Here is a 27817-nt window from a genome sequence, read left to right as displayed (position 1 = left end):
AAGGCAAGAATCTACATTTTGAGGAATGGCCTTTTTTTTTTTTTTTTTGATCTATATATTATGTGCAAGTTCATTTACTTCTCTGTTGCCTCTGTGCAAAAAATAAAAGAACAAAATCTAACCATACAAGGGATCTTTAAGAGATCCTTACAGAATTTGTGTTTTGCTCAAGGAGGTTGATTTCATATTTTAGTTTCAAATATTTAGTGGCAGAAGGAAAGTAAAAAGGCTAGTAGGATTTTTGGCATCGTCCTTAAAAGAATTTCTTGAACCTTATTACACTAGAAACCAAGAGTGAATCAGATTTATCAGAATACTTGCATATACAGTGATGAACACAAACCACTGCAAATCAGGCAATCCAGTGAACATCAGTGGAATTTGAACTCCTAACCTAATTATATGCTCCAAATACTAATAAAAACTTGCAGAAATTATGGTGCAGTTATGTCCTTGGTGAGCCTGTCTTCCTGCCTTAACACTGTGGAAATATCCCACAGCTTTCTAGAGAAAACTTTATTCTCAAGCTTCTACAAGTTACACGGAAGACTTAATTCTTAATATTGCCACCTGCTTTATCAGTGGTCAAAGCAACAAGTACTGTGTCCTGCAAGAAAACATGCACTAATAATACACTAATATATCCCAGCCTTCTCTTTTGTCCTTAAGCTTGCTCTATAGCAAGGAATTATGAAACAAAACCAACAAAATTCATACGCATCCTGTTCACCATCCTGCTTACCACGCGTTTTGTGTTTATCATACCATTTTCACACCTAACTTGAGGTCTGTAAGACATTTTAATGCACTCTGAGAACTTTACACAGAAGTACCAAGATAAGTTTGACAACTAATTAGCACAGCAGATTCTTAATTAGGAGTTTTGTATATTGCTGTAATTGAAGTAGATGAGTTGTACAGCAGGGGAAAATGCACCTAATTCACAGTGCTTTTCTCACCATATGGTTTCTCACTAGAGTCATCCATATTTTTCCATGACATTTAAATATATTGGTACAGTTAATCTCATTTATTTCTACTACTAGAAGACAACTGTTACATTAGTTTGAAGACTTTTGGAGACAGACAAAGCTACAGTTTCAAAAATTTCTACAGCATTAAAATTGTACTACGGAATGAGTTCAAAAACATCTTAGTTCAGGTCCTTTTATTAAAGTAAAATGCATCAATGCCTCTCTGCTTTCCCCAACCTGCAAGCATGTAAGACTAGAAATGTGCTCCTAAAAACCCCAATTCTTATGGAAAACTGTCTCAGAGGTCATAAAAATGCATGTTTTTGTTGAAGTCTGTAGCATATACCACATTTGTGTACTAGGGTTCCAAAATACCAAATAGCTAATAAAAAAAATAATAAAAAAATAAATCAGTTAACTAGGAAAAAAAATCAGAGCCGATTAAAAAAGACAACTGTGTAAAGTAATGGCAAGTCTTAATTTGAGGCAGTGGCTCCCACTGATGGTTCTGCTATTAAGGGTCAGAGGGACCTGCCAGCTGTCCCCTTGTCCCACACGACCTCTGTGTGCTACAGCACACTTGTCTCGCACTACCTGTTTGCTGTCTAACATTTCTCTTTCTCGACAGGCTTACGATGGCTCCAAGCCTCCTATCTCACCAGGTGGCCATAAGACACTTGCAGCACAGCAGTTACTGGTGGTTCCCTATGCCAGAAAACATTTTCCTAGGCACAGAATGATGGTTTGGGAATACTTGTCTAGGTGACACTGTGTGGGGCCTGGATGGAAGCTGTAGGATGAGGAAGAGGAGGTAGAAGCCACTTGAAACCTCCTCATGCACCTTTAGTAAAAGCAGAGTTGGACTCAGAGTTCAGCGGCCATCCAGCAGCTATTGCTCTTCTCTGCTCATTTTACCCCCATCTCATCCTATTTTCCTCCAATTCTCTGCTCATTTTACTTCCATCTCATCAAACTTTCCTTCAATGTTCTGCTTTGTCCACCTCAATTTCAGGGGATCCAGCCTTCGAGTCTGAAACACCCTGATACTGGTTGCTCCATGTGCTACAAGAGCATCCACAGACCACACCACTGGCATTTAAAAAAGCCCATTTAAGACAGCCAACCTCCATTCATCCTTTCCTGGATGAAGGTCTGGTATGTCAAAATACCTGAAGACTGCACTGACACAGCAGCACTGATTTTAACTTGCATTACGAATAAACTGCACATGCTGTTTTACAGACACTATATAATTGTAAACTTGGTCATGCAAAGTTAGTGTGCACAACGGGGACGCTGGTTTTCTAATCCCCACACTTAAAAATGACATTTATGTCTGCTTTTTGGAACTGTGCCCAAACCCTATATTTAATATAAGAAATCTTGCACAGATTTTTTGTCTGCCAACCAAATCAATTTATGAAGCTGAAAAAAAAAAGAAAAAAGAATAAAAGTCATACAAAAACATGGTGCACCTGGAGGGTTTCCCACCCACCTTCCTTTTTTTTGCCTTTACAAGTAGAAAGAGTGAATAAAAGAAAAAATAATCGTGGTCACAAAATTTTAACATTTTAATCCTAAACGTTACAGGGCAAATGGATGTTGGAACCTATTTCCATACACCATGCGTCAACTTTTTATTCCCAAATGTGGCCAAATCCACTAAAACAAGAGTGGTTAACAAACTCTGGATCATGGAAATACATTTCTGGAATAAATGCTAGAAAAGCAACAATGGGAAAAGCCAACGGTCTCCTTAAAGGTAAATAAAGTGGAACAATGTGTAGATTAGATACTTTTCTGTTTCTTACTCATAACCTGTCAATTCAGTGCATCATCTGGTTCAACATAATGGTCCCTGTTTTGGACAAACATTTAACTAGTGTCCATTGATTCCAAGTTAGTGGATGATGAATCTTTTTGGATACTTTCAAAGATGGCTGCCAGCTCAGGGTTAGAGCTTATCTGTGACTGAAATTCACTCATTAGTGGGCTCTTCTCTGCCTCGGGAATGGTTAGAAGCGCTGCGACTGCCCTCATAGCAGACCGTTTCAGTTCGTCTTGCTTTTCAAACTCCTGCTTCACCGAGTTTGCCTTGACCTAGGGCAGAAAAAATAACATACATATGATATTTTTACTTGATTCTTTCTCTACATCCATCTTAAAAAAATATATAATATATGTGTATGTGTGTGTGTGTGTGTGTGTATATATATATATCATTCCATCCTATCATTTTGGAGAGCTTTCAAAATGGCGCAACTGCTAAATTTTAGTAGTTGTTCACGTAAGGAAAATTAGGAAAATAAGAATAAAACTAATCTATTATTAGATACCACTTTTTTTTTTTTTTTTTTTTTTTTACCAGCAGTATACAACTGACTGAAACATGAACATTGCAAGTTAAGCAGAAGAGCTGAGCTATCAAACCAATTACCAAATTAAAACAGAGTAGCCAACTTGCAGTTAGCAAGGACAGTAAATAACGTTATCACAGTATTAGGACCCTGAAAGACAAGATTTCAACAAAAACATTGGCCTTTACTAGAACAACAAGTTAGTCTTCTGTTCCAAGCCTCACAGATGTTTCAATGATACAAATATAATTTGGCATTAAAGGCAGTTCCACTTCTTAATTTTAACATCATAGAAATTACATAATGGCAAAAGAAAGGTAAAGCAGGCATTAAACTGCTCTCAGAGAAATTAGGTGTACGCACATATGAAGAGCAAGGGGGGAACCAACTGTATCCCAATAACCCTGTAACTATATAAATGAAGAGGGACCAAAGAAAAATTCACCAATTTACATTGCCCCCATCCTTCAGCAACCCAATGCTTGTCTGCAGCAACGTGATCAGCAACAGTCACGGGGAAGAGTCAGAGAGTCAGCATTACATTTGCTGGGTTCATAACAAAACCTGAGACTTACAAGTGCCCAAGTGGCACCTGCCTTTATAAGGAACTAAAGAACTACCAACCAAAATACCAGAGAATCTAAAAAAAAAAAAAAAAGAGAAAAAAAATGAACTTATCTCCTTCTTTATATGAAACTTAAAAGAAACATTTAATACATATATAAGGCTCTAAATAATTACATTATATTGTCTAGCTACTGCAACTTATAGGAGATAACCCAAGTAACGTTGCAGCAATAGAACTAAACTCTCAGTAGTACTCTTCATATACAAATTCATGTAAATGTCCACAAATCAATACCACAGATCAACTCAAGAAGAGCAGATTAAATGTAAACCCGTACCTTGGTTGTACACGTAGCACGCAAAGGCTCAACCAGCCTATCCAGCCTCTGCAGCACTGCACTTGGGCACAGCGTAGACAGTCTCACCAGCATTAGGAAGGTTAGCATCTAGTTTGAGAGAAAACCAGTTCAACAGTCACATAAGCACTTTGAAAGGTATCTCCTAGAATGCTATGCAACCTAACAGCAGCATTAAGGAAAGTGGCAAATATAGTGAAATATTTAAGCACATGAAATACTCTTACCATTTCAGTCTACTCAATATTTAAAGTGTTTTGACTAATATACCACTTAGAGAGAGAAAAATGACACCCAACCTTAATGTCATAGTGATCCTTCAAGCCATCTTCAACATGGTTTAAGAACTCAAAAATATCTAGTCTGTCCAAACAGCTATCCAAAAGGGTATACATGCACTCAAAAGCTGCTTTTCGGATGTCCAATCCATCATCAACTGTATGCTTAAATGGTCCCATTTCCACCTGCATCAGCAAACAAAAGTTTAAAAGCAATATAGTTAGAAAAATTGGGAGTCTATTTGCATAGGTTTAGCCCTGTTTTTCCTGGTTCACATACCTCTCTGATTAGCTCCTTTCGGACTTTTGTCTCATTGTAGAGGTGAGGAAGCACCGTGTCCAACAGGTCCCTTATTAGTGATGGTTTATTGTGGGCGGCCGAGTTGAATGTCACTAGGGCTACTCTCCTGACATTGAGATCTGGGTCCTCCAGTGTTTTCAGAAAATCACCTGCAACCGTATACAGAAAGAAATCACCTCATGAGTGTTTTGCTCCCTACTTTAAGAGTATTCTCCCTTAGTTTTAGCCTTTCAGCGAGGTGTTTTAAGGTAAGAGTTATTTTGATGCAGCATAGACCAATATCTGCTATTTCAGCAGGACTATATAAATATAGATATCTAATTATATTCTTAAGAAAAATATTAATATATTTGAGTAATGTTTGGGTAATGTTCACATAATGAAAAAAAATAAAGAAAAATTCCAAATAAATAGCTATCATTTAATAATATTTCAACAGTGTGTTGGTTTTTCAAGTACAACAAATAAAGGAGTAAGAATTATATTTAACAGCTATGAAACACTATCTTTCCTTTTCCCCATTAAGGTCTCTTGGAAGATGCTTTAGAAACCTGCTGCCAATTCTGCAGTTTAAGAATTCAAGAAGCTCTCTCAAGGAATCTATCAATACTGTATTTTTAGCTCCTCAATTGGACATACACTAAGGCTTCCTAACTTGCCAGAAGATACATTAATGTAAGAACACCTCCACCATTCTACACACAGCACATTTTCATATTCCCTAGAGTTCTGGAACACTGCCTATAGTAAAACAAACACCTGCAGGAATATACTGTATTCCTCCCCACGACTGTGATGTTTTATTAACAACTTCTACAATGAACAATTATTTTTAAACTGGAGGTAAAACAGCAGTGTTTAAACACCTAAATCACCATTATACACACTAAGGTATGGGGTGCAAAACTAAAGACAGCAAAGACTTTTGAACTACTACGTGCTAAGAGTTTTTTTTAACCAGAAAGCCAAAATTTTTCTCTAGAAACAAAACAGCAACTCAGCTCGAGCTGAGGGGAGGGCCAGATGAAAAGTTCACAAACACAGTCAATTCTTTAATACTTTTTAAATATTTCAGCTCAGTGCTAAAAAATAATGCATGTCAACTGATGTCATTACCCTATACATAAAAACTTGGCTCTCTACAAAACTATGTGTTTTAAAAGATTAATCTTCCCCCTGCATTAGACTGAGCAGTATATACAATTTTATAAAAATTAAATCCTGCAATTGATCACTCTAAAACATTCACCATAGCATTATGGACAAATCTACACTACTGTTGTGTCATCCAAATGAGAACATATGCTATGATCAAAAAGCCACAGCTCCACAATTCTGTCATACTATAACGCTCCAATTACCTTATCCCTCTATAAAAATACATAGGCTTCCAATAACTTTCACACACCAAAGCATTATAGCACTGCCAACATCTAAACTTACAGTAAGCTCTATAAAATTCACACACGCTTATGGATTTGGAGTGACAGAATGTCCCAAATCATCTTAACCACTGTTGCAGGTGAAGAAGGAGCCTCCTTACACACACGCGAGCCCAAATAGCTGAGACCTTCTGCCATCATCACTTCAATACTTTCATCACACCTTTTTACTTCTCAGAATTCGAAGAAACTTAAATTTCAATAAAAGTGGCTATTGAGCAATCATTTTGTAATTGTTCCTATCAATAGCTACCAATTCAGACAACCTGCAAAGTCCTTTTTTGAAGAAGCAACAAACAGATTTTAAATGTAATTCTATTGCTTGGAAACTTAAAAGTCGTTACTTAAAACAAAAAACTTACCTATGCAGTTCTTCAAGAGTGGGTCTATGGGTTGTGGGTGGTCAGAAATAGTGAATTTAACGGCAGTAACCACCGAACTTCGAGCATACGATGACCCTAATAATGAAATATAACTGTGAATACTACAATAATATTAAAGCAGTACAACAGCAGAATTTCAATAATCTAAAGAACATCAGGTATTTAAAAAAATATATTCTTTAAGACTATTAATTATTACTATAAGCTTATTATATATTATTCATTTAATTATATATTATTAAATTATTTTATTATTTAATGTTATATTAAGTAATTATGTTATAATATTTATTATAACATTATTACTAAGTTTCTTCCACATATGTACTAATATTGCATTTTAAACAGAAAAAACAATTATAGAATTTTTTGTAGAAGGTAACATAGAAGTAAGGCACCTACTAGGACAGATGTTTTTAATTCAAAAATAGGTTTGCAAATTCTACTCATTAAAGCAAAAGCATAGGAAAATATTTATGCTGATAAGTTCACAATGTGAAACTCATTCACAAATTATGCACAATGATCCTCCACCTTCCTAACCCTTAAACATCTCAGAATTTTAATCTAAAGATTGGAAACAGTGCAGTTTATTTCAGCATGTCTATATGTTGCAATTGATCAGTCAAGTAATCCATTCTTCTTTTCCCCCTTATTGTTCCTTTTAATTTCACAGCTCCTTGATAAACTGAGCATTACTAGTTGAAATACCATTATCCCAAAGCAAAATATGAGAGTYGCTCATGTTACAGAGTTAACTTCCTCAAGGAAAAAGGCAAGAGCAATGGCTAGAAAGCATGTCCAGTAAAACACCTTGTGGAAAAACTCTATTTTTATACTTAAACTTCACATTGGTTGAGAGAAGAAAAAATATTTCTGAAATATCACAAAATTTAAGCACAGAAGTTATAAAATCAGATGCATTTCATTTATTAATAGGGAGCACGAGGCCATTAGCTCCAATATTGCCACTCACCTGATGCCAAGTAACCCTTCAGCCGGGGGAGCAGCGTCTCCGGGTCTATTAACGTAAGCTTCCCTAAGCACTCGGCAACAACGTTCCTTGTCCCCTCTTCTGCACATTCACAGTGTTTCAGGAGTAAGGCCCAGATGTTCTCAACATACGGTTTGAGACCAACCACTGATGCAGAGCTAATTATTTCTTTCAAGGAATGAAGGAGAAGGTATTGCCTCTTGGGTTGACTGGTTATCTCTTGCAAGACAAACGGCAGGTACTCGGGGAGGTTGCCAACACTAATACTGCCTAGYGCGTAAGACGCTGCCGACTTGACTTCTTCACTAGGAGAGGAGAACGCTTCTAAAATGACAGATTTCAGCTCAATTTGTCCACTGAGGTCAATGTGATGGCCAACTTCCCCAAGAGAAAGCAAAGCCAAAAGCCGAATGGAATCTGTGGACCTGGAGTTCTTGACATCTTGAATGAACTGACCTACGACAGCTGGTCCTTCCTTAGGGCAAGCGCGGGTAAGGGCAGCTACACATTTGGCAATGGAATAGTAAGACTGCTTGTGAGTAAGTGCTGTGCTCTGCGAGTACACTGGGCCCGTGAGCATGCGCAGCAGATCCATATACCCCAAATTATTCGTCCCAGTCACCACCAAAGCTTGGAAAAACTCTAGCATGGCACTAAGTGCTCCACCCTGGAGCAGAGGCGATCTCACCAGCCCAATAAGTTCGTTGAGAATGGACCCGCTGATCTTGGACAGGGAAGAAGGATATACTTTAGCCAGTGTTGTGAGAAAACTGATGGCCATCTGGGACACATGCATATCGCTCTCGCTAATGAGAGGTGGAAGCTCATCTAAGACAGCATCAATCATGGCGGCTGTCAGGCTGTCACTGTAATTTTTAATTAGAATATCTAGAGCAGAAAGAGTGCCCAGTTTCAAAGCTCGCTGGTTTTTTCTTAAAAAAGAGGCAAGAATAGGAACTCCTTCCCCAAGGACTGGCCTCAGATCTATCTTCAAAGGAGAGCCAGCAATCAGTGTCATGGCCTTCACGGTAGTTAACCGAGTGATCTCGTTCTTCAGTCTCTCTAGGAAGATCTGAAGGGTGCTGGGCAGGTCTGTGCCAAGGCTGTCGCCAAGGCTGCAAATGATTTGCCCCATGCAAGATATTGCCCTCTCTTTTACCTCCTGATCAATGTCAGCAGCCTTCAATCTCTTGATTGTACAAGTAAATAAATCTTTGATGTAAGGAGTAGCATCAAAGGAAGAAGGCTGGTCTAAAGGACGAATGACCTTCACAAGTTGTTGTGTAACCAAAAGAGCCTCTGATGTTATCTTGTAAAATGGGTCTCCAACACAAGCAACAACTGGAGGTACCAATGCTTGAACGTGAGGATGAAAGACTTGGGGAGAATGATTACAGAGGATCACATACAAACAGGACAGAGCATCTATCTTCAGATTAGAAGAACTTGATTTGTCATTCAGTGAAAAAATTATTCCTGTAAAATAAAAGAAAAAATTATCTTTAGGTTTATTCTCTTAGAGCATTTTAAAATTTCTGAGGGATGGCAGCTATAGGGTGCTGATATTTTTCTGCTCTCAGCCTTTCCCATATGTTTCCCAGTCCCTTCCACTGTTTTATTCAAACAATTACTCTTCAAGGTTCCTCTATGAAGAAAACCCACAGCRTGGACCAGCTAATGATTTTATAATGCTTTTTCCTAACTATAAAGGAACTCTCATCTTGTCAGAGCGTACTGTTCCTTGTTACTTTAAAATTCAGTATTTTGGTAAAAGGAAAATGAAGAAAAAATTTGATCATGAAACTAGAGGCAAATCATCTTTATTTCTAAATTTGGAAGAAAAAAGTTAATCTCAGAGCAATCCTTGTTTTCAAGGTTAATGGAAATACATCAGCTGAATATTTATATGTGTTCACACAGAAATGATTCTGCCAAATTCTTTAAACTGAAGCTCTACTTCAAACATTTATAAAATCATAGTCAAGATTTAAAGATTGAGAAAATTCACATGCAGGTTACTAGCAAACCTTTTTTTCAGTTAATAGCATGTTTCTCCTACCTGGTACAAGCACAGGAACATGTTGTGTTAGGGCTCCAGGCAACACATTTACCAGCTCGGTCAGCATGTTAAAGCAACACTGGCGGGTCTTCACACTTTTCTCCTTCATCTGTTTGTGCAAGGCTTTAACTATATTGGGAACCTGTAATCATCAAACTTAAGTTAATAGGTTAAATACGTATCATTTCTTCCCTCATATCACTGAGGGATATATATTCCCGGAGGTGAACGATATATCACTCCATTTCTCTGTAGAACTAGAGAACTTTGATTTTAAGCTTCACTCGAGAGTATTTATACAAATACTATCCCAAAAAGCATTAAAGCAATTTAAAAGGCGAGATGAAAAAAGCAAAAYCAGATTTGCAATAACAACACAACTGTATGGAGCAACATTTTAAGAGTCATGCTAATAATTCATTTGGGGAGGGAAAATGCTGTTCTTCAGCACTAACCATCCTTTTTTCCTTTAAATAAAACACCTGGCAGAAAAACAAGTTTTACCTTGATCATTAGATCTTATTTCATACTTATTTCTTACTTATTTCAATACTACTGAAGCAAAAAAATAAATGATTTTGCTCTGATAACTTGACTAAACTACGACATGTACGTTTTAGAGGTAAAAGCAAGCAACTAAAATCACAGCACAGCCTCAGGATATATTCCAAACATATGAAATCTGAACAGATAACCTGACTCTGAAGCATCGTCAAAGGCGTCTCTCCTTGCTCCATCGCATCAGGGTCGCAGAGCCAACTCTGCACAGGTCGAGTTTGCTTCAGAAGAGAAAGATACGCATGGAAAACGTCTGCTTTGACGTTCTCCTCCCGCTCTTTGAATCTGGCTATGAGAGCAGGGGATACAGTCTTGTAGAACTCGGGCAGCATCTCGTGGCGCGTGCTGACCACAGCGTCCAGGCACTTGGCCGCCGCGCGCCTCACTTTCCAGCTCATGTCATCATCATCACTGTACTCATCATCGCTCCCTGGGGAAAAAGAGAAGTTACACACGTGTTCAAGCCCAGACAATCAAAGCATCCAGTTTCATTTAAAAAAAATAAAATACACTTCGATTCTTTGTGTAACAAAAGTCAAATAGTTGAGAAGAGCATGCTAAAAAATATGTACCTAAAATGTTTTTTTCTGCTTATTTTCCTCAAAGTAATTTTACACCTCTAATTTATTTAGTAAATTACTATAGTAATTTAAACTACAAAAGTAACAGAGTGCCTCCTTGCCATATTTACAGCCCAACTACTGATTTAAAGCATATTCCTCTTTATTTGTCACACAAGCAATAAGGGAGCAAAAATTACTAATTGATCAAGATTTAGAGTATCCCGTTTCTTTGTAGGAAGAAAGCAAAATGTGCCATTATACCTATCAAATAATAGCAGCAAGTACAGAATAARCATGGCAAGCATTTCCTTCTTATAAGTAACAGTATAGGGCTCATTAATACTCAAAGTAAAAAGAACATTGTGTTCTGGGTCCATATTGGTTGCGTGTCCATGTTTTAATAGAGCTTACATATAACACGCATTTAGCCTGTTTAGCCACAATAAATAATTATTCTTTTCAGCCTAAAACATTTTTATCCTAAAGAAAAATATTTTGCAATTCTAAACTATGACCAATTTCATGCATTAGACAACGATATTTTCTACTGAAAAGTAGTAAAGAGGCATCTGTCTTTTCAAATCAATAACAGATTTTTTCACTCCATTTGGACTATCCTACATGCTTCTGTCATTTAACATCTATTTTTTTTTCCTTCTTTCGGTGTTAAATATTTATCTTATCTTTATATTCATCCTTGGTATTGCTCATCTCTAGCAGATGCACTGCAAGTACATGCTGAAAATTCCATCATCATCCTGTACTTCCATTCCGAGCAAACAGCTCGAAAGCTCTGTCAAAGTAGTACAAGAACTGAACGCACAGGTACTCAAGGCACTCAAAATGCTGCTGCTGCTTTTGAACCATCTCAATTTCCTCAAATCAGTGCAGGTTTAGCTCATAAGCTCTTCCTTTCCTCAAAATGAAAAAGGTATGTACCTTGATCATCATCATCACCTCCATCAGCATCCATTGCATTTTCATCTTCATCTTCRTCGTCATAATTGTAATTGGGATCATAGGTAAGATATTTTAGACAAATGTTTATAATAGTAGATACGTGAGGATAAACTTCTTTAGGACACCTGCAGCACACAAAAATATAAGTAACTTCAAATTACGTTACTGAATTAAAATAGAAAACTTCAAGCCACTTAATGTTCCTTGGGGACTTCGCCAGATGAAGCACTATCAATGCATTCATAACTATGAATGTGGGGGAGTTCYGTTTGCTTAGTTTCTTTTTGAATTCAGCTTCATCAGAAATTCAGTTCCCTCTCAAATTCAGAATATATCAGGTCACAACAAAATCAAAAACTGAGAAATGAGGATAGGGAAAAAAACCACAACTTTGACAGACAAATCCTCATAGATATGGGCACAGGTTATTGACTACTTAACAGTGATATAATCCCTTTCCCATCATATCCATTTCCAAACTACTATCACAATTCTTGCTATTAGCAGCAGCAAAGGTCAGATGAAACAGTCYTAAAAAGTAAGAACAAGAAAAACCCCACGCAGCAGCAGAATGGAGCACACCCTCTGCTGTGCGTAAGTTCAGAGAGTGGGGTCAAAAAGGCAGCAAGCACAACACTGCCACGTAGCCCAATCTGCTGCAGAGACAGGCTGCAGAAGCTCTAGATATRTTTTCTGATAACAAGCTTTTATCACCACTAATAATAACTATGGTATTTATTAAAACATTTCTCCCCTGCCACCAACAGGCACAAGCAGCACTGGCACAGGAGAACGTTTCCAACGCACAGAGGAAACACAGTGCTTAAAGTTKACAAGACGGAGCCAAGGGAACAGTTCCCATTCAAAGTTTGCAAAAATACTTGGTACAGAGGACACTACCTGTCTATGAGGAAGCTGCTTTAATCCCCCTTCAATTACTCAAAAGACACAATGGCCATTTATACCCAGATGACACAACATAAGACCACAAGAAAGCCCAAAAGAGGTAACAGAGAATAACTTACCTCCTAACAAAGGATTCAAAGGCCTGGATGCAATACTCCCTTAGCTCGTCATCATCTACATTACAAAACTTTACAACCAAAGGAATTATTTTCTCTAGATATTCACCTGAGAAAAGAAAATTAGTAAAGTAATTACTCTCATCTAAAAACTTTCAGAGCTGAAGATAATTATATAAAATATTTTCTTACCTATTCTATGACCTGCTTGCCTACTGATGGCAGCAATACATTGTATATAGGTCCTAGTTGTTGACATGGAATCATTTTTAGACAGCTCTGTCAACAGATGTTCAATGAGGTCAACAAAAACTATATTGCCACAACTCATAACCAGGTGACCAAGAGCAATGATGGTTCTTTTCCTCACAGCAAGTCTGGGGCTAGTCAGCTGGGGGAGCAGACAGGTCAGAATTGAAGGATGGAAGTTAACAAGCAGTCCTCCTTGCCTTAAAACAGACAAAACACAAACTCAAACCAATTGAATCTAGGTCATTTTGCTCATATACTCTACCAGAGATCATTTAAACWTTCCCGAAGCATCTCACAGATTCCAAATATCTACGTTTTTAGAACATTTAWAAACAAGAAATGAGTTACAATACATCTTCAAAGCAGTAAACATTAAAACAAGCTTAAAACTACAGCTCAAGAGTATCAGTAATAATCACTAATAATACCAAGCAACTCATCCTCAAGACATTCACTTTCTTCTCCTTTGAAGTCATCTATACTTAAAAATTTACCATATCACTTCACATAAAGAAAATACATTTCCAAAGAATAAAGTTCAATGTTTATGGAGYATTTTCTGCTTCACCAGCATTTTGCAAGAGGGCTGGTTACCTGCTCAGCATATCAGCCATGATATCTAGTGCCTCTAGCTGAACAGACACATCTTCCTGCTTGGCAATGGCACTAGTGAGACGCCCTGTGATCTTCTTGCAAACATTGGCTGCTAGTGCAGAACCTGGAAGGACAACAAAATGTCAGCATTGCCATAAGGAGGAGGATGAAGCACAGGATTAAAGGCAGGAATTATGCTTGCAACTTTGGGAAACTACTCGGACTTGAAGAAATTTTCTGCCCATCAAAATCAGCATTAACAACCCGCTCCTTTTGCTAATGCAAACATGCTCTGCATTAGAGCTGGAACACTGTCCATGTGMAGACACATCAAGGAGGGCTATTTTTGTTTGCAGTGGCCTCAGAAGGTGCAGCTACCACAGAAGACACTGCTTTTCTTTAAAAAAGAAATACAATTCCTTTATGCATTGCACTACTGCTTGATATAAACATGACTGACTTAAGGATTTTCAATAAAGGAGATTGGTTAGTTAGGTAACTTAAATGTGAGAGTCTCTCAAAAAATCTGCATTCTCAAAGCCTTTTTAAACGCTTTTCCACTCTCATTTTCTCTCTGCACTACAGTACCTGAACAACACTTTAGTCAAGAAGTAGTATTATTAACTGACTAGCTGTTCGTCATTATTACCTCTCTCAGACACAACRTCTTCATTAAAAAAGTAGGGTAAATATTGCAGTAACTCAATAGGCAATTGTTAGAAAATCAAGGTATATTCCAAAAAACTTACCAGAAGCTGAGACAAGAAATTAGACATTAAGAATGACACCAGAGTTATAATGAATTGAAAAGCATACTATCAAAAAGAAAGGGCAATTTTAGCTATTACTACAGTCTATTACTCKATTAGATAATTATTAGAGCTTTATAACATTCCTATACTGCAAGTTTTCTTTCTTTTTCACATTAACGTGATGTTACATTAATAACAACGAAAAAGTTCAATTAGTAAATTTGGAAGTGCAGTCACAAGTCACCAAAAAGCTATTTTTATCATACACTTTTCCTCTGATAGAAATCAATTCTAACGTTAACTAGGCCGAGTCTACTTGGTTAACCCTGCTTTTTGCATTTTAAAAATGAGCAATGAAAAGAGCTAAACCTAACCCCTGGTGCTTCAAGCACAAGTTGCCTTACCACTGGAAGCCGGGGGGAGTTCTCCAATCACAGTTTTAAGGCCGATGCTGGAAATGTCCCGGAGCTGCTCCTTATCTGAAAGCATGTTTGTGCACAGGGTGTCTACAATGGTCTCCACCTGATACTCCTTCACTTTACTCACCAAAGGGCCAAGACTGTATAAACAGAACACACAGGAATTAAATCGGCATTTCTCATTTTATTCACATGTTGGCTTTGAATTCATTAAGATTATTTTTGGTAGCATTATAAATTGGATTAATCTGAAAACTTTCAACAGATTAGGCTGATATCCTTTCTCAGTAAGTCTAGTGACAAACTGCAACTGCTTTTTATCTCATAACAGAAGCTGGTTTTGCATGACTGTTTCATCTCACAGTCCAAGGGCCTCTTCCTTCTCTCTTATGCCAAGGTTTGTAACACAGTTACCTGCACACAAAACCGGTTTCCATGCCCAAGCATCAGGGCCTACTTAGCTCACCATCAAGCAAGCAACCGTCTTCAGTATTGAACCATAGAGTGCATTAAAAGAACACAAAATGGTAAAATGTGGAAGAAAGGCTTGCTCTCTTCCACACTGGCTGCAGGCGCTGCTATACGCACAGTCCAAACAAACATTCCCTCTTTTCCTCAGAGCTGTGAATTTTTAGTTTCTCCGGCCCTTCTGAGGATTATGGCCACCTTGTGTACCCACGTCACTCACTCCTATTTGTTCAAAATCCCAAAGCTGCAGAATATCCCAGCATTTTCCAAATCACTGGCACAGCATCCTCCTAGTCCCCTCTCTAGCTCCCAGCRACTCTCTCTTGTTAATGCTCTGTTCCCAGAAGGAAGAATGGCAAAAAGCAGCCCCTTATTTTTGTCCCTGTTCCCTCCCTCTCAGCACTGCTGGGTCTTCCTCTTCATTCTTCACACGCCAGGAAAAGTCACAACACACGGGCCTTGATTTTACTGACCTCCACAGTAGAGTAGATGCATCATATACCAGCTACAAACCAAATCCCATCCCACAGATAAGGGGATCCAGAGGATCYTGCAGGTTATAAGTAATAATACACAAGACAAAAAAAGTATAGCTCAACTGGCACAGTGATTAAGTAGTGATGCTACAATCCTCAGCTATCACCATGACCAACACATATCTCGCTGGCTTTCGAAGCCTACATCCAGCAGCTGCTCTTTATATTAGTATTGACATGTTGAGTATTTTAYACTTTATATTAGTATTGAATGTTCAAGTGTCAGCCAGGTATTTGCTGTGTTATATCCTATGGTATTTCATTACTAAACAGTGGAGGACTAAGTCCGTTCGCTAGGTAGCTAGAAAAAAAAGGCTCATTATTTCAGTAAAAAGGGTTTTATTTCAATAAGCAAAACTAAAACAAAAAAGCAGGTTTTCTACATACAGTAAGACTAATAACTGTCAACAGTTGGTCACAATCATCATAGCTTTATCAGGAACTTTTTACACCATATTAATTTACCTACTTTCTCCTTTTCTTTTTTTTTTAAACTCCTCCCTTCAGATAAAGCATCTCAGATGGGAAATTAGCTTTGAGTACCTGCTTTTTTTAACCTAATTCAGATGCCCCAAGTGTACCATATCAAGTACAAATACATCAAATCCTGGAGAACGGGTACTGTGAGCCACAGAGCCATCCTAGAAACAAACAGTACATTCACCTACACRTGGAGTGGCTACTCTGAAAGACACAGGTCCGTCCTTTTAAAATCTTTTGTTCTCTGTATTTTARCAATGCCAGCTATGCTCTCTCTTTAAATCTTCATAGTGTCATCCATAACATCATTACCTATGAGCATGATTATTAACGAGACTTATCAACACTACAGGTGAGATGGGGCACARAGTTAAGGTTAATAAGCTCGACCAGCCTTCAGTTCTGCACTGACCACRGGCAGAGGACAAGGAGCTGAGAGCAGCCAAACAGGAGAAAGAGCAGAAACAGCCTAMGGCAAGAAAGGAGGTAACCACAATGAGGACCATCTGCAGAAAAAGAGGAATCATGAACCCAAAAGTATAGCCCACCAGCACAATTAACAGWAACCCAGAGGCATCTCCAGCAAGTTACCATTTGTTTTTAGTTCAGATTTCCTTCYGAATTACACACACTGTGGGCCCATTCTGACTTGGCCCTGAGTGCGGGCCTCCCGCCAGGTCTGTTCGGTGGCCGCTCCTGGGGTCCCCTCTGAGGAAACTGTAAGGTCCCATCTCAGCAGCATCTCGGTGCTTCTCCTCTCCTGACACRCACTTCAAGCCTCACCCTTCACCAGAAACTCAACTTGGGTAAGAGTAAGGAAGGAACAACTTGGAGTAGGGAAGCACCGCGGGGTTTTGAAGCATTCTGCATGTGTTCTCAGTGCAAGGTTTGAGGAGCAATAAAGTGGGAGGACTTCAAGCTAGGCCTTCMTATAAAACCAGCCTAGGTTAGCAAGCACATTGTGATAGTATTTTAAAAACAAATCAGTACAATTAACAATAACCTTCAAGTAGACAAATGCTTCTAGCTTAACTCCTCCATTAAGTGTTAATGCAGAAGCCTATTCAACAGTGGACTATCTTCCTGTGTTCAGGATAAAAAATACATAGAAAGTTGGAATATATTAATTTGCACTTCAGTTCTCACTGATTTGGAAGCAAACACCAATCATCAGGCTTTTAAAATAGTTAAGCCACAAGTTATTTTGATAGCAAAGGCACATTTTTTTCCACATTAGCCTTTCAAAGCATTCCACAAGAAATAACCAAGATCAAAAAGACACTAGAAAAAACAGTGGGACAACCCCCAATTTCGCTGCACAATATAATAACGTTAATTCAAAACACACAGCTCAATCCTGATTAACAAATATCAATGTGTGGTTCTAGTAAAGTGAAGAAATTAAATACATTATATCCTAACTGTATCAGACTACTGGAAAGGAAATACTTTGCYTCCAGACTTAGTGTTTATACCAGGAAAAAAAATGTATTTGTTTTTATTTCATTCCATAAGATTCTGATGGTGATTCTCTATTAAGGATGAACCTCGTATAAAAAAGCACTGGGATTAAGTCCACTGCCCAAACAAGAAAACTCTACAGGCAAGCAGAAACTGTGACTGAGCTAGCAAGATACTAAGCTGCCCACAAAGACTGTTATTCTGAAAGTAGATAGTCCAAAATTTAAGTCTAGTTATGCTACTCATRTAAAAACTGAGTTTAAACTTATCATTTTTATTTACTTATTTATTACTATGCAGTTCTTATTGTGTTAGAAAAACCAACAAGACAGAACCAACACTCCAGAGTCCTTACAGTTTCAGAAAGAAAGTGACTTTCTGGACCGTGTTTACAGTGCACAAACGGCATGCAACGTGGTGGTTCTTGTTCTACTGGAAATGCTCTGGAGTTTAACRCCCCCAAGAAAAGAGCTGGCTCCTGGGCTGGCTGCTGGCTAATAAAACTGCAAGGGACACAGAGATTCCCATTGAGCAGAAAAGGCTGGAGGCCACCGCATTCAGGGCACAGGCCCCAACGTTGGTTCTGGAGCAGCAGCACAGGAAACTCCCTGGTTTTAGTGCCTTGCTGGTCTCCTGCAGAAAGAAAATAGCCCTGTTTGCTGCACTGGTTTAGCAGTAGAGACCTGAGGACGTGCAGCTGCCACAGCACAAACAGGAGAAGGACACAGGCAAAGGAGAATCATCTATCACCTAAAAAGGCATTTGCATTCAGCCACAAAGCTTAGCTTACAATATATAGTATTAACTGGAGTGAAGTCCAGGTTCAATTGCCTGTCAGCAGGCAAAGCTGAGAACTTCTCTTCAAGTTTCTAAGCTTGGAATGTGTTACCCCCTGAACTCCAAACAGTTTTTATGCTTGAGGCACAGTAGTTAGATGAACACGCAGGGATATGAAAGGCCCAAGCCAATCACACCTACCACTACCACACCTTTCCTCATAAAACATGACTTRCTCCGTTTCCTCCTTTCCTTACCCACCAAAGTGCCCTAAGCGCTGCTCAAAACAAGGGCACTTCCAGAACTCTATAGAAAAGCAAAGCAGTGAAAGCAAACTGTATTGATCAAGTTTCACAATATCATAAACAACTAATTCATTCTCTTTTAACGCAGAAACTTCAGGTGAGTTTTAAGTTCAAAATAATTTGAAATAAGGCTGACATGACAGCATTAAAATCATTAACCTCCTTGAACTGGTGGCTGCAGTTTACTCCTAAGTGCAATCTCTTAAACAATTATGCAAGAACAAACTTTGGTACAATATTTCTAGAGGGTACTTCATAGAGATAATCCAAGGGGAACTGCTAAGTGGGATACTGACTAGCCTCTGAAGAAAGGCAGAGAAAAGTCCTTCACAKCGACAGAAGCAAGGATGTGATGGAAGGTTTCATGCTTCTCCCAGCAGGAATATACACATGTGGATGATGGAAATGAACAGCTCTAACAAGGCTCCCCTTACTGAAGGTTGCCAACCAAACTTCAGGTCCTAGACTGGCACTGCCTTTTGCTTTAGGAAAGGGGCACTGTGCCAGAATCTAAAACAAGCCACTCCGCACAGTTACTCATCCTCCCAAAGAGAAGGAAGGGGAGGAAAAGTAGGAGCCCTCAGCTTAGATGACTGTAGCAACAATCTTAGCCTGTTGCAATCATGTTGAATTAATCCTGCAACTTATTTAAATATTAGGGGAAAGGCATTGACACCAGTAAGGAACATTTATCCACACAGCTAAACTCTTAATGAATTTATACAAAACCATTTCCCACGATAATTACCTAGAATTACCACCCAGATGAGATAATACTCAAGAAACCCCTTATTGCTTCCATAAAAGTTAAACTKCTTTCATCATCTACTCACAATGTTCCTAAGTTTCTCCACAACCTGCTTGCACCCAAACATTTCCCTTTCCATGCTTTATTGCTGCCTCACTATCTTCTCTTCAAATACCCCCCACTGTTATTCAGGGGTTGTTCCCAGCCCTGTTGCACTATTCTGCTTTAGTGCACAGCACACTTGTTTCACAAGCGACAGAAGCACAAACAAGTCACTGGGAACAGAAACATCCACTGTGCAAGGGTACAACGCTCCACTGCAGGCTGGAGAAGAAATCCTGGGCGTGTTCCAGCCAAGGGACTGAGGTCTAGGGAAGGAGGAGGGCAGAAGCTAGAAGCCACCGCACGCCCGTAACGCTGCCCGCTCTGGTGCAAGCGTTGGGAAGCTGAAGCTGTGTGCAGTTACAGCAGTGCATTCATACAAACCAAGGGAAAATATCTCCCTTGAAGTAGGACAAGCCTTCAGTGTAGCAGGCCTGAAAGTCAGCAAACTCCCTTGCTGTGAATCAGAAGCAATCTGGCGTGGCAAGCTGCCAGCCTGCAGTGTCACCACTCTTCTCACCGCTACAGAGACGGAGTCCTTCACTCRTGCAGTCTGGAAAGGCTGGTGCAGCTCTAGGAAAGGGAGCGTTCCAYGCGCCAAGATCTGCAGCTGACACCCACCCCATCCCACAGCAATGACTTTGACAGGYTAGACCWCCACTAAAAAAGTAAGTTCCGTAAWTATAAGCACCTGAAATGCAAATATGGATTTCTTTGTTTTAAAAATTTGTTTTAAATTATTTTAAAATGTGTGTTTATTTTTCAAATGAAACCTACAAGTAACTGAAATAACTACAGCAAAGGCTGGTCAATTAAACTCGTCTCAAATACTAGATTCTAGATTTTGTTGAGATTTTTAAAAATCAAATTTCACAGAAATGACAAAAATCAGGCAGATACCCAAAATATTTTTAGAAAATCTTAAACCAGGTTACTACCATAGTCATCAAACTTAGTAGTTCAAGTTGATAAATCACTTGTGGGAAAGGAAAAACTATCTCAAGATTTTTTGGCCTACTGAATTTTATAACCARTCAATATCCCTCTTATAGCCCTCATTATTATTCTCAGATTGTGACTGGGGCATATGAAAAGAAAGAATAATAAGTATTTATTAATTGTATCTGAAGACAGTTTTTGATGCTGTTTCAGCTGCTCCTTGATCTCTACCTTAGTTAATTATCTTTATTAGTAATTTGTGTCAAGTTTCTCTCAAATCAAAAACAAAAGTACAGTCAACTTTCTGTGAAAGTAAAGAGTAACAGTAACCCACTGTTTAAGTCACAAACATTTGAAAATAAAGGCATGCATATTATAACCTCCTTACTGGCAAGGACACGAATTCATCTTTTAACTGAATATATTGATTTAAATATGCTCATTTCAGGCTATCAGACAAGCATATTTACTTCAAGGGAAAAGTTAAAACATATAAATGGAAGAAATCCCTCTTTGACTCAGAACCCCAGCACAGTGTGGTGTGCCTCAGTGTGTTACCAGAGCACCAAAACATGTGAAAGCTGCTGAACTGGCTCGGCCACGTTAGCATCATCCTGTTCACGTTAGTGACTCATCACAGCAASGAGCAGCTCCTCTGAACTGAACTGCTGCCCAGCAAAGTCACGCTGGTGAACGCAGATAAACTACAGAACTGCAAGGGAGGAATCACTGAAAAGAGTTAATTCACCTCCACATTAGAGTTGCTTTTTCTGATGGGTTTCTGTAAGCATTTCATTTCACAGTGCGAAATAATAGAGACTCCTAGATACAGATGTGAAGGGCAGAGTATCACCCCACGGTTCACACAAGCTGCAGTRCTGAACATATGAAATTATTAATGAGCAATTCTGGCCAAGAGAGTACACCCTCCACAGGACAGGACCACCAGTGCAGCACCATCCAGTCAGCTGGCACGCTGTGCCAACCACACTGCTCGTCTGCCCTCCTAGGCAGACCTGCAGCAGAGCCACTACGAGCACTGCAGGGAACCCAGGGCATCACACCAGGCTGGATGAAGAGTCTTAARCTACAGGTGCTGAAAGCACAACTGACAGCACTTTCCCCAATTCGACTGTAAAACTGCCAGGCAGAGCAAAAWAAAACACCCAACTTCTCCAGACGAAACATAAACAACAAGAATATATTTAAAATTTCATATGATCTTTAGGTCAGACAAGGTGAACTGCAATTATTGGGTTTTTTTGCATCAAGTTGGATGAATATACTCATTTCTCTTTTGCAGGGTCAAAGCTGGACCAGGCATGTTCTCCAAGCCTAATAAAACAATTAACCTTCACTTTTATTTCTGAACAGAGTAGCACAACTATCTTGGAATGAGATCTCAGAATATCCATAAACTCCCAAGCTGACTCCTGTTAACCAAGAATGAACACGTTACATCCTATCCCCAAGCTGTATAACACAACTGAGGGGTTCAAGAAAAAAAGAAAAAACTCTCCCAAGAGATGCACCAGTAAAAAAATACGTTCCTCAGCATGCTAGCAAGCAGATCACTTCCTACCCAAAACATGACACTGAGTAGAGGATAGGACACAACTAAAGGCAGTGTTTACTTGTTACACCTAAGAGTCAATGTTATCTTTAGGCTGGTCTATTTTCTAATTTGCAGAAATAGATTCAGAGAGCTAAATTAGAAAAAAAAAAAAAAAAAAGTCCCCAAACCAGCTCATTTTGCACTCAACCAAAGTGCAAAAAAGAGGGCGAAGAGGGTGAAAACATGGGACTACAGCAGCAACAACTTGACTGGCTTAAAACTGTCATGGAACCGTATCCTGAACAAAAGCTTCAAGAAAAAGACAACCATTTTTGGGGCTACCAAGGTATATCTGCACGTGATCAGGATTCCAATTATTTGACATATCCAAATCATTCTGCATTCTAGATGAATGCTCAAGATTTACTTGGAAACTCCRACAGTGTTTTTCTTGTCTCCTCACAGTTTGTTTAATGGTTTCCCATTAATATTATCTTAATTCTTCTTAAAGTATTCTGAACTTAAGATTGACTCTGTCATTTTAATTCTCTTCCCTGCCTCTGCAGTCTCTTTGAAGTACCATTTATTGCAATGGTCACAATTCTAACCTGTATATTAAATATTTTTTATATACATTGTGTCCATATACAATTCAGGACACAYATTAATCTGATCTTCGGGTTATGTTAAAGATGAATATTGCAATATGTTGTAACTTAATTTTTCCATAAAATTTTACTTTACCAAAGGACAATTCTAGGCCTGATGCAAGTCTGATAAGGATCAACACAGTATTTCATGTACATGTCTCATCTGATTCAGCAAAGTTACTCATTTCAAGGGTGAATAACTTGATGTGTACCACAAGGAACATTGACATTTCTAAAGTTTGAAGTCAAAGGAAAGATGGCACTTTGTAACATCCACTAAAAAATAACTAAAACAGCACTGTTACAAATCTGGTGAGAGTAGTGATAAAGTACTGATAAATACATTGCTAGACCACTATTGCACATTCAATTGTAGCTGCCAACATCCTATTTCTACACAAGTAACAGTTTCCAAACCAGGTTTTTCTGCATCTGACTTTCATTATCCTCACTTAAAAATAGTTTAGAAGCTATATATAAGCAGATGTACACAGAGGCTTCAGTTTTGCACTTTTTCAGTCTGAAACAGCCAATCCTAAAGAATAACAAGCTGAAACAAACAAACTATGTCACAAAGTCAATATGAAACACCTTTTTAAAGCTGTCCCACGCTCTTCTACGGTAACTTTACTTCAATCCATGCCTCAAGGGATACRTGATAAGAGTCGGACACATAGCATGTTAAAAAAGCTGAGCTAAGGAACAAGAAACATTCTCAGGAACCAAGTAAAATAAGACTGCATATATAATATTTATATAAATATATATAGGTATGTCAAAATAAGCATAACTCCTCTCCAAAATTACAGAATACAGGATTCAAAAAGTATAATAAAGAGAGGGGACTGAAACAGCAGAAGCTTCTGAAAGTCAAGTAACTGCATCTTGAGTATGTAAAACATTCACAGTTCATGTAAAGGAGGTAAAAATCTCAAATACCAGTTGGATGAAGAGATAAGTTCCAAACTTCATAACAAGAATGCATATTTTCAAGCTATTAATTCTGACTGAAGGCCACTCATACTACAATTCCTCATCTACATTTCATCTACCTTCTTGTGATCAGACATCAACATAGCAACTATCATTAAACTATAATTGTATAAAAAAAATCTACTTARCATTTAAGAATTACCACCAGGGAACAAGCATGTTGTCTGTACACTTTCAGGAAACTTTGTATGTACTGTTAATCATCGGAAAGCCCCTAATGTTCATCCACAAGGTAAATAAAAGTTCCACAGGAACAGACTAGAACAAACACAAATAACTGATATTAAACCCCTCTGGGGACATCAATGACATGCATTTTGCATAGCCATGTTCCTTCACAGTTTTCAAAACAGCTTTATGTTTTTCCATCACTAGACAAGTGTTTGTACCATGGARGAAGAACACATACCACTTGACGGCTAAGTTTTGTACTTCGCCATTTTTATCTTCTAGCAATTTCAGAATCATCTTCACCACCTTCCTTTCGCTGTCGTCATCCAACTTGATAGAATCTTTCTGTAGTTCTGTCATCAAATCATTTGTAGCCATGAACCTGACAAAAGACAGTCAGATAATTATTACTAAAAGTATGCGTGTTATTCTTTGTGCTCTASACCTCAAGATTACTCATTTTCACTATTTCTGATCAAGTAAATCATATTTTGTTACCTGCTTTGTGAAGCAACTGCCACCTATTTTAATTTGACAACAAGTAGGGAGAAGAAAAGCATTCAATAATTTTAGTTGGGTCATTGTCTCTCCTTGAGGATGAATGCTACTTATTTCATTTCCACCGCTTCATTGTGTTAGAATAATGYTTCAAATTATTTACACAAAGAAAAAGTGATACTTCTAAAGATTTGAAGGAGTCCTTCATTAGCTACAACAACACTTTTTGGGAAGATTTGTGGGTAGGTTTTTGCAGGAGTGAGGTTCGACAGGGCAAACAAATTTAAAACCAGCAGAAGCCTTCCCCGAGTTTATTTAAAAGCAACTTCTAAGCAACAAGTTTTCTTTTTCAAACTTTCTTTCAAAAACSTGCAAGGCAAATATCAATAGAGGGGAAAACAAAGGTGAGGCTATATTTCTATTTTTCACTTTTTCTTCCCCTGTTGCACACTAGTTTGCTTACAGTCCAGACAACATTTAATCGTGCTTATCCAGCTCTCAGTCCAGGGGGGGCACACTAAAATATCACGATGAATTCTCAAGGGATCAAAAGAATAAAAATCAGCTTTCCTATTGATTAATAATATTTAATGCCAATGCTATATTCATTAGTCCAAATTCAAAATTCAAAAGCAGAGAGAAAGAACTTTTCAAAAACATTATTTTTATGCCTTTCATTTCTTCTTCTTCCCAATCTGTTGCCATTCTGTTGTTCTCTCCTAAATGTCCTTTCTTCTCCGGAAAAGTCATACGGATGTATTACTCAATTAGAGATCCCATGGGCTTCACTATCAGTCTCACTCTCATTCAGCCACAAAAAATGGTCTGTAATTAAACAGTTGCGGTTGACACAAGGACTGCAGACACCTCGGCCTCGAGCAGACATCACTTAAGCTCAAGTCATGCTAGGAAGGTTATCTCTACAGCCTGACWCGCTAGATACTCCTTACAGAAAATGAAAGGCAAGGCTCTGCATAACCTGAGTACAATCACAAACATCACGCACCCTCCCTCACCCCATGGGCCCCAACTTGTGCTGTCTTTTAATGCTCTGACTGCACTCTAACAGTCTTGAGATGTTTCCAACCAAGATAAGTTAAGGCCTCCTTCATTTCTATTCACTCCAACAGCCCCTCTGAAGCAAGTCTGTAATCTGACAGCAACCAGATGTGTGCAGAAACAGATGATGAATGCAAATGGCATCAGCTTTAAACACAGCAAGGAGAAAAGCTACTTAATAAGTAAAGGTAAATGGGCATGAAGACACGGAAAGTGACACAGTATTAGGACATCTAAAAATTGTCCTGTGTTAACAGCTTTCTTTATCTGCTCTTCTTAAATCTGCTTACCATCCTCCCCTTACTTCTTCAGTCAACATCTCCCATTTCTGGGTGTATCAGTCCACGGCTCACCTGGTGGTGGCAATTCCCTAAGCTCAGCAGGGCTGGCACATCCTCACCCTCCCGCAGCTCCCGCGTTCCACTGCGGCTGCCTCCTCCCGGCAAACTACTCCGAGAACCGGGAAAACAGAAAAGAGCTGGGACTCGGAACCACGGTTTTGACAAGCCTGGATGTGGTCCGTCGCCACAGCTGCTTCCTCCTTGAACGTGCTCATCCTTCCAGGTTACAAAGCACTGCAACCAGCACGTCGGTGGTGCACGTGAGGAGCTCTGAGTCCCTACACGTAAGCAGAAACAGCAGAAACTCTCGCCCCCCAGCAAAGAGTGTAGAGGCAGGGTAGGCTGCAAACTGGCACTGAAGCCACATGACACAAAATAAAGAACAAAAAAAACAAACCAACCAACCCCAAACACCCACACGCACCAAAAAAGCCCTACTTCCCTCACAGCCCCAGCGTAAATTGCCACCTTACATGACTGCTGGTTTTAGAGCCGAAGGCTGAGCTGCCGGGCAGCAGGCACCACAAACACCAGACGTTTCAGCTTATCCAAGGAAAGAGCAGACCAAGCTGTACAGTAAAATACTGACTTGAACTGCACCTTGCAGTCAGCTCCCTGATGCCAGGAAGTTCCCCACACTATCCCTCCTCAGATACATGGAGTCTRTGAATAAAACTACTTACAGTTACTGGTGCTGAGAAGAACTGTTTTACTATGCTGATGTATGACACACGCAGTGCTCTCATAAAAATCCTTTATAAAGGGCTATCATCACTCACACATTTATAGTTTGCAAATTCAGGTTTTAATCTATACTAAAAAAAATAAAAATTTAAAATATTTGAATTCCGAGGCTGTTCAAAGCTCCCAGAACTGCTAATTTCTAAAGTGYCTTCTCCTAATGCAATTACAAAACAAGCTTTAACTATGTATAGCTGGAAAAAAAGTGCTTGCTACATCAGCTTCACTTGGCAGGTGTGACCTGCCACTCTTACGCAAAGTTTTAAGTTCATTAAGATCAGGATTTTGACTTGATTAGAGCTTTCTGTAAGTCATCCTCCCCACAAACACAAAATGCAAAACTTGCCTACTCACACAAATTGTTAAAACTAAAAAAAAAAGTAACAAAGACTTTCAATGACTTTTCTAATTAAAAAAAAAAAAGTAATGCTGCATTGTGTCTTTTTTTTTTTTTTGGATTAATCACTTTTGTTTTTTTGGATTAAGCATTTTTGTTTCTAAAGTTCCTAGTCTAAATTTGCCAGTAAAATCATGCTACCACTATCTAAAAGCGACAACATAAGAAATAAATTATCACTTTATCACGCCTGTGTTCAGCGCTACTACAGCTTCGTTGAAAGCCAACGAGATACATAGATATTTGGTGAGTGACTTGAAAACCACTCTTTAGGTTTTAATACACTTTTTTAAATGAGTTTTTCGGAAGCGAACGCAGTCTTTATCTACAGTCTAAGGACTGTAGTGCTGCAGGAACACACCAAACCCGGGAGCACTTTATGCCTCTTCCCCCGTACAGGTTAAGGACGCTACTTTGACAGGCAGGGCCTACACACGAGGACGCCCAGGCGCGCACACTAGGAACGCAGAATGTAACTTAATTATTTTATCGCATTAAGAAGCGTTTTCTCTTTCTCTGCCCCAGTGCTCCGGAGCGAGCGCGCCACGGGGGCTCTCTATCAGCAGACCGCCGGCCGCTTTCCGCCTTCCCGCACCCGGCGGCTGCTCTTTATCTGCTCCCAGCTCATGGAAAAAGGAGCAGGGGATCCCGGGGAACGGACCCCGCACTTCGGCGGGGGGATAACGAGGAGCCCCCGGGCGGGGGGGGCGCTCGGCACCGGCCCCTTCCCGCTCCGTCCCGCCGCTTCCCGCCGCTCCGCAGGCC

The 27817-nt window shown here is 39.1% G+C and overlaps 1 protein-coding gene across 1 annotated transcript; it reads right to left on the bottom strand.

Annotated features, from left to right (window-relative positions):
- Positions 1-31: 31 nt before the first annotated feature.
- CAND1 (cullin associated and neddylation dissociated 1) lies at positions 32-24396 on the bottom strand. Its single transcript, XM_026052810.1, has 14 exons — positions 24255-24396; positions 14817-14971; positions 13661-13784; positions 13007-13263; positions 12818-12923; positions 11772-11917; positions 10407-10699; positions 9712-9853; positions 7635-9128; positions 6638-6733; positions 4813-4982; positions 4554-4718; positions 4237-4344; positions 32-3074 (listed from the first exon to the last, which is right to left on the bottom strand). Exons 1-14 carry the CDS (start codon positions 24392-24394, stop codon positions 2850-2852), a joined length of 3621 nt encoding a protein of 1206 aa, XP_025908595.1. The 5' UTR covers positions 24395-24396; the 3' UTR covers positions 32-2849.
- Positions 24397-27817: the final 3421 nt, after the last annotated feature.

This window comes from Nothoprocta perdicaria, unplaced genomic scaffold (assembly GCF_003342845.1).
Source record: "Nothoprocta perdicaria isolate Ctin4 unplaced genomic scaffold, notPer1 scaffold_91, whole genome shotgun sequence".
Classification (NCBI taxonomy): Eukaryota; Metazoa; Chordata; class Aves; order Tinamiformes; family Tinamidae; genus Nothoprocta; species Nothoprocta perdicaria.
Note: the sequence above shows the minus strand (reverse complement) of the source record. Positions and strands in the feature narration are given on the sequence as shown.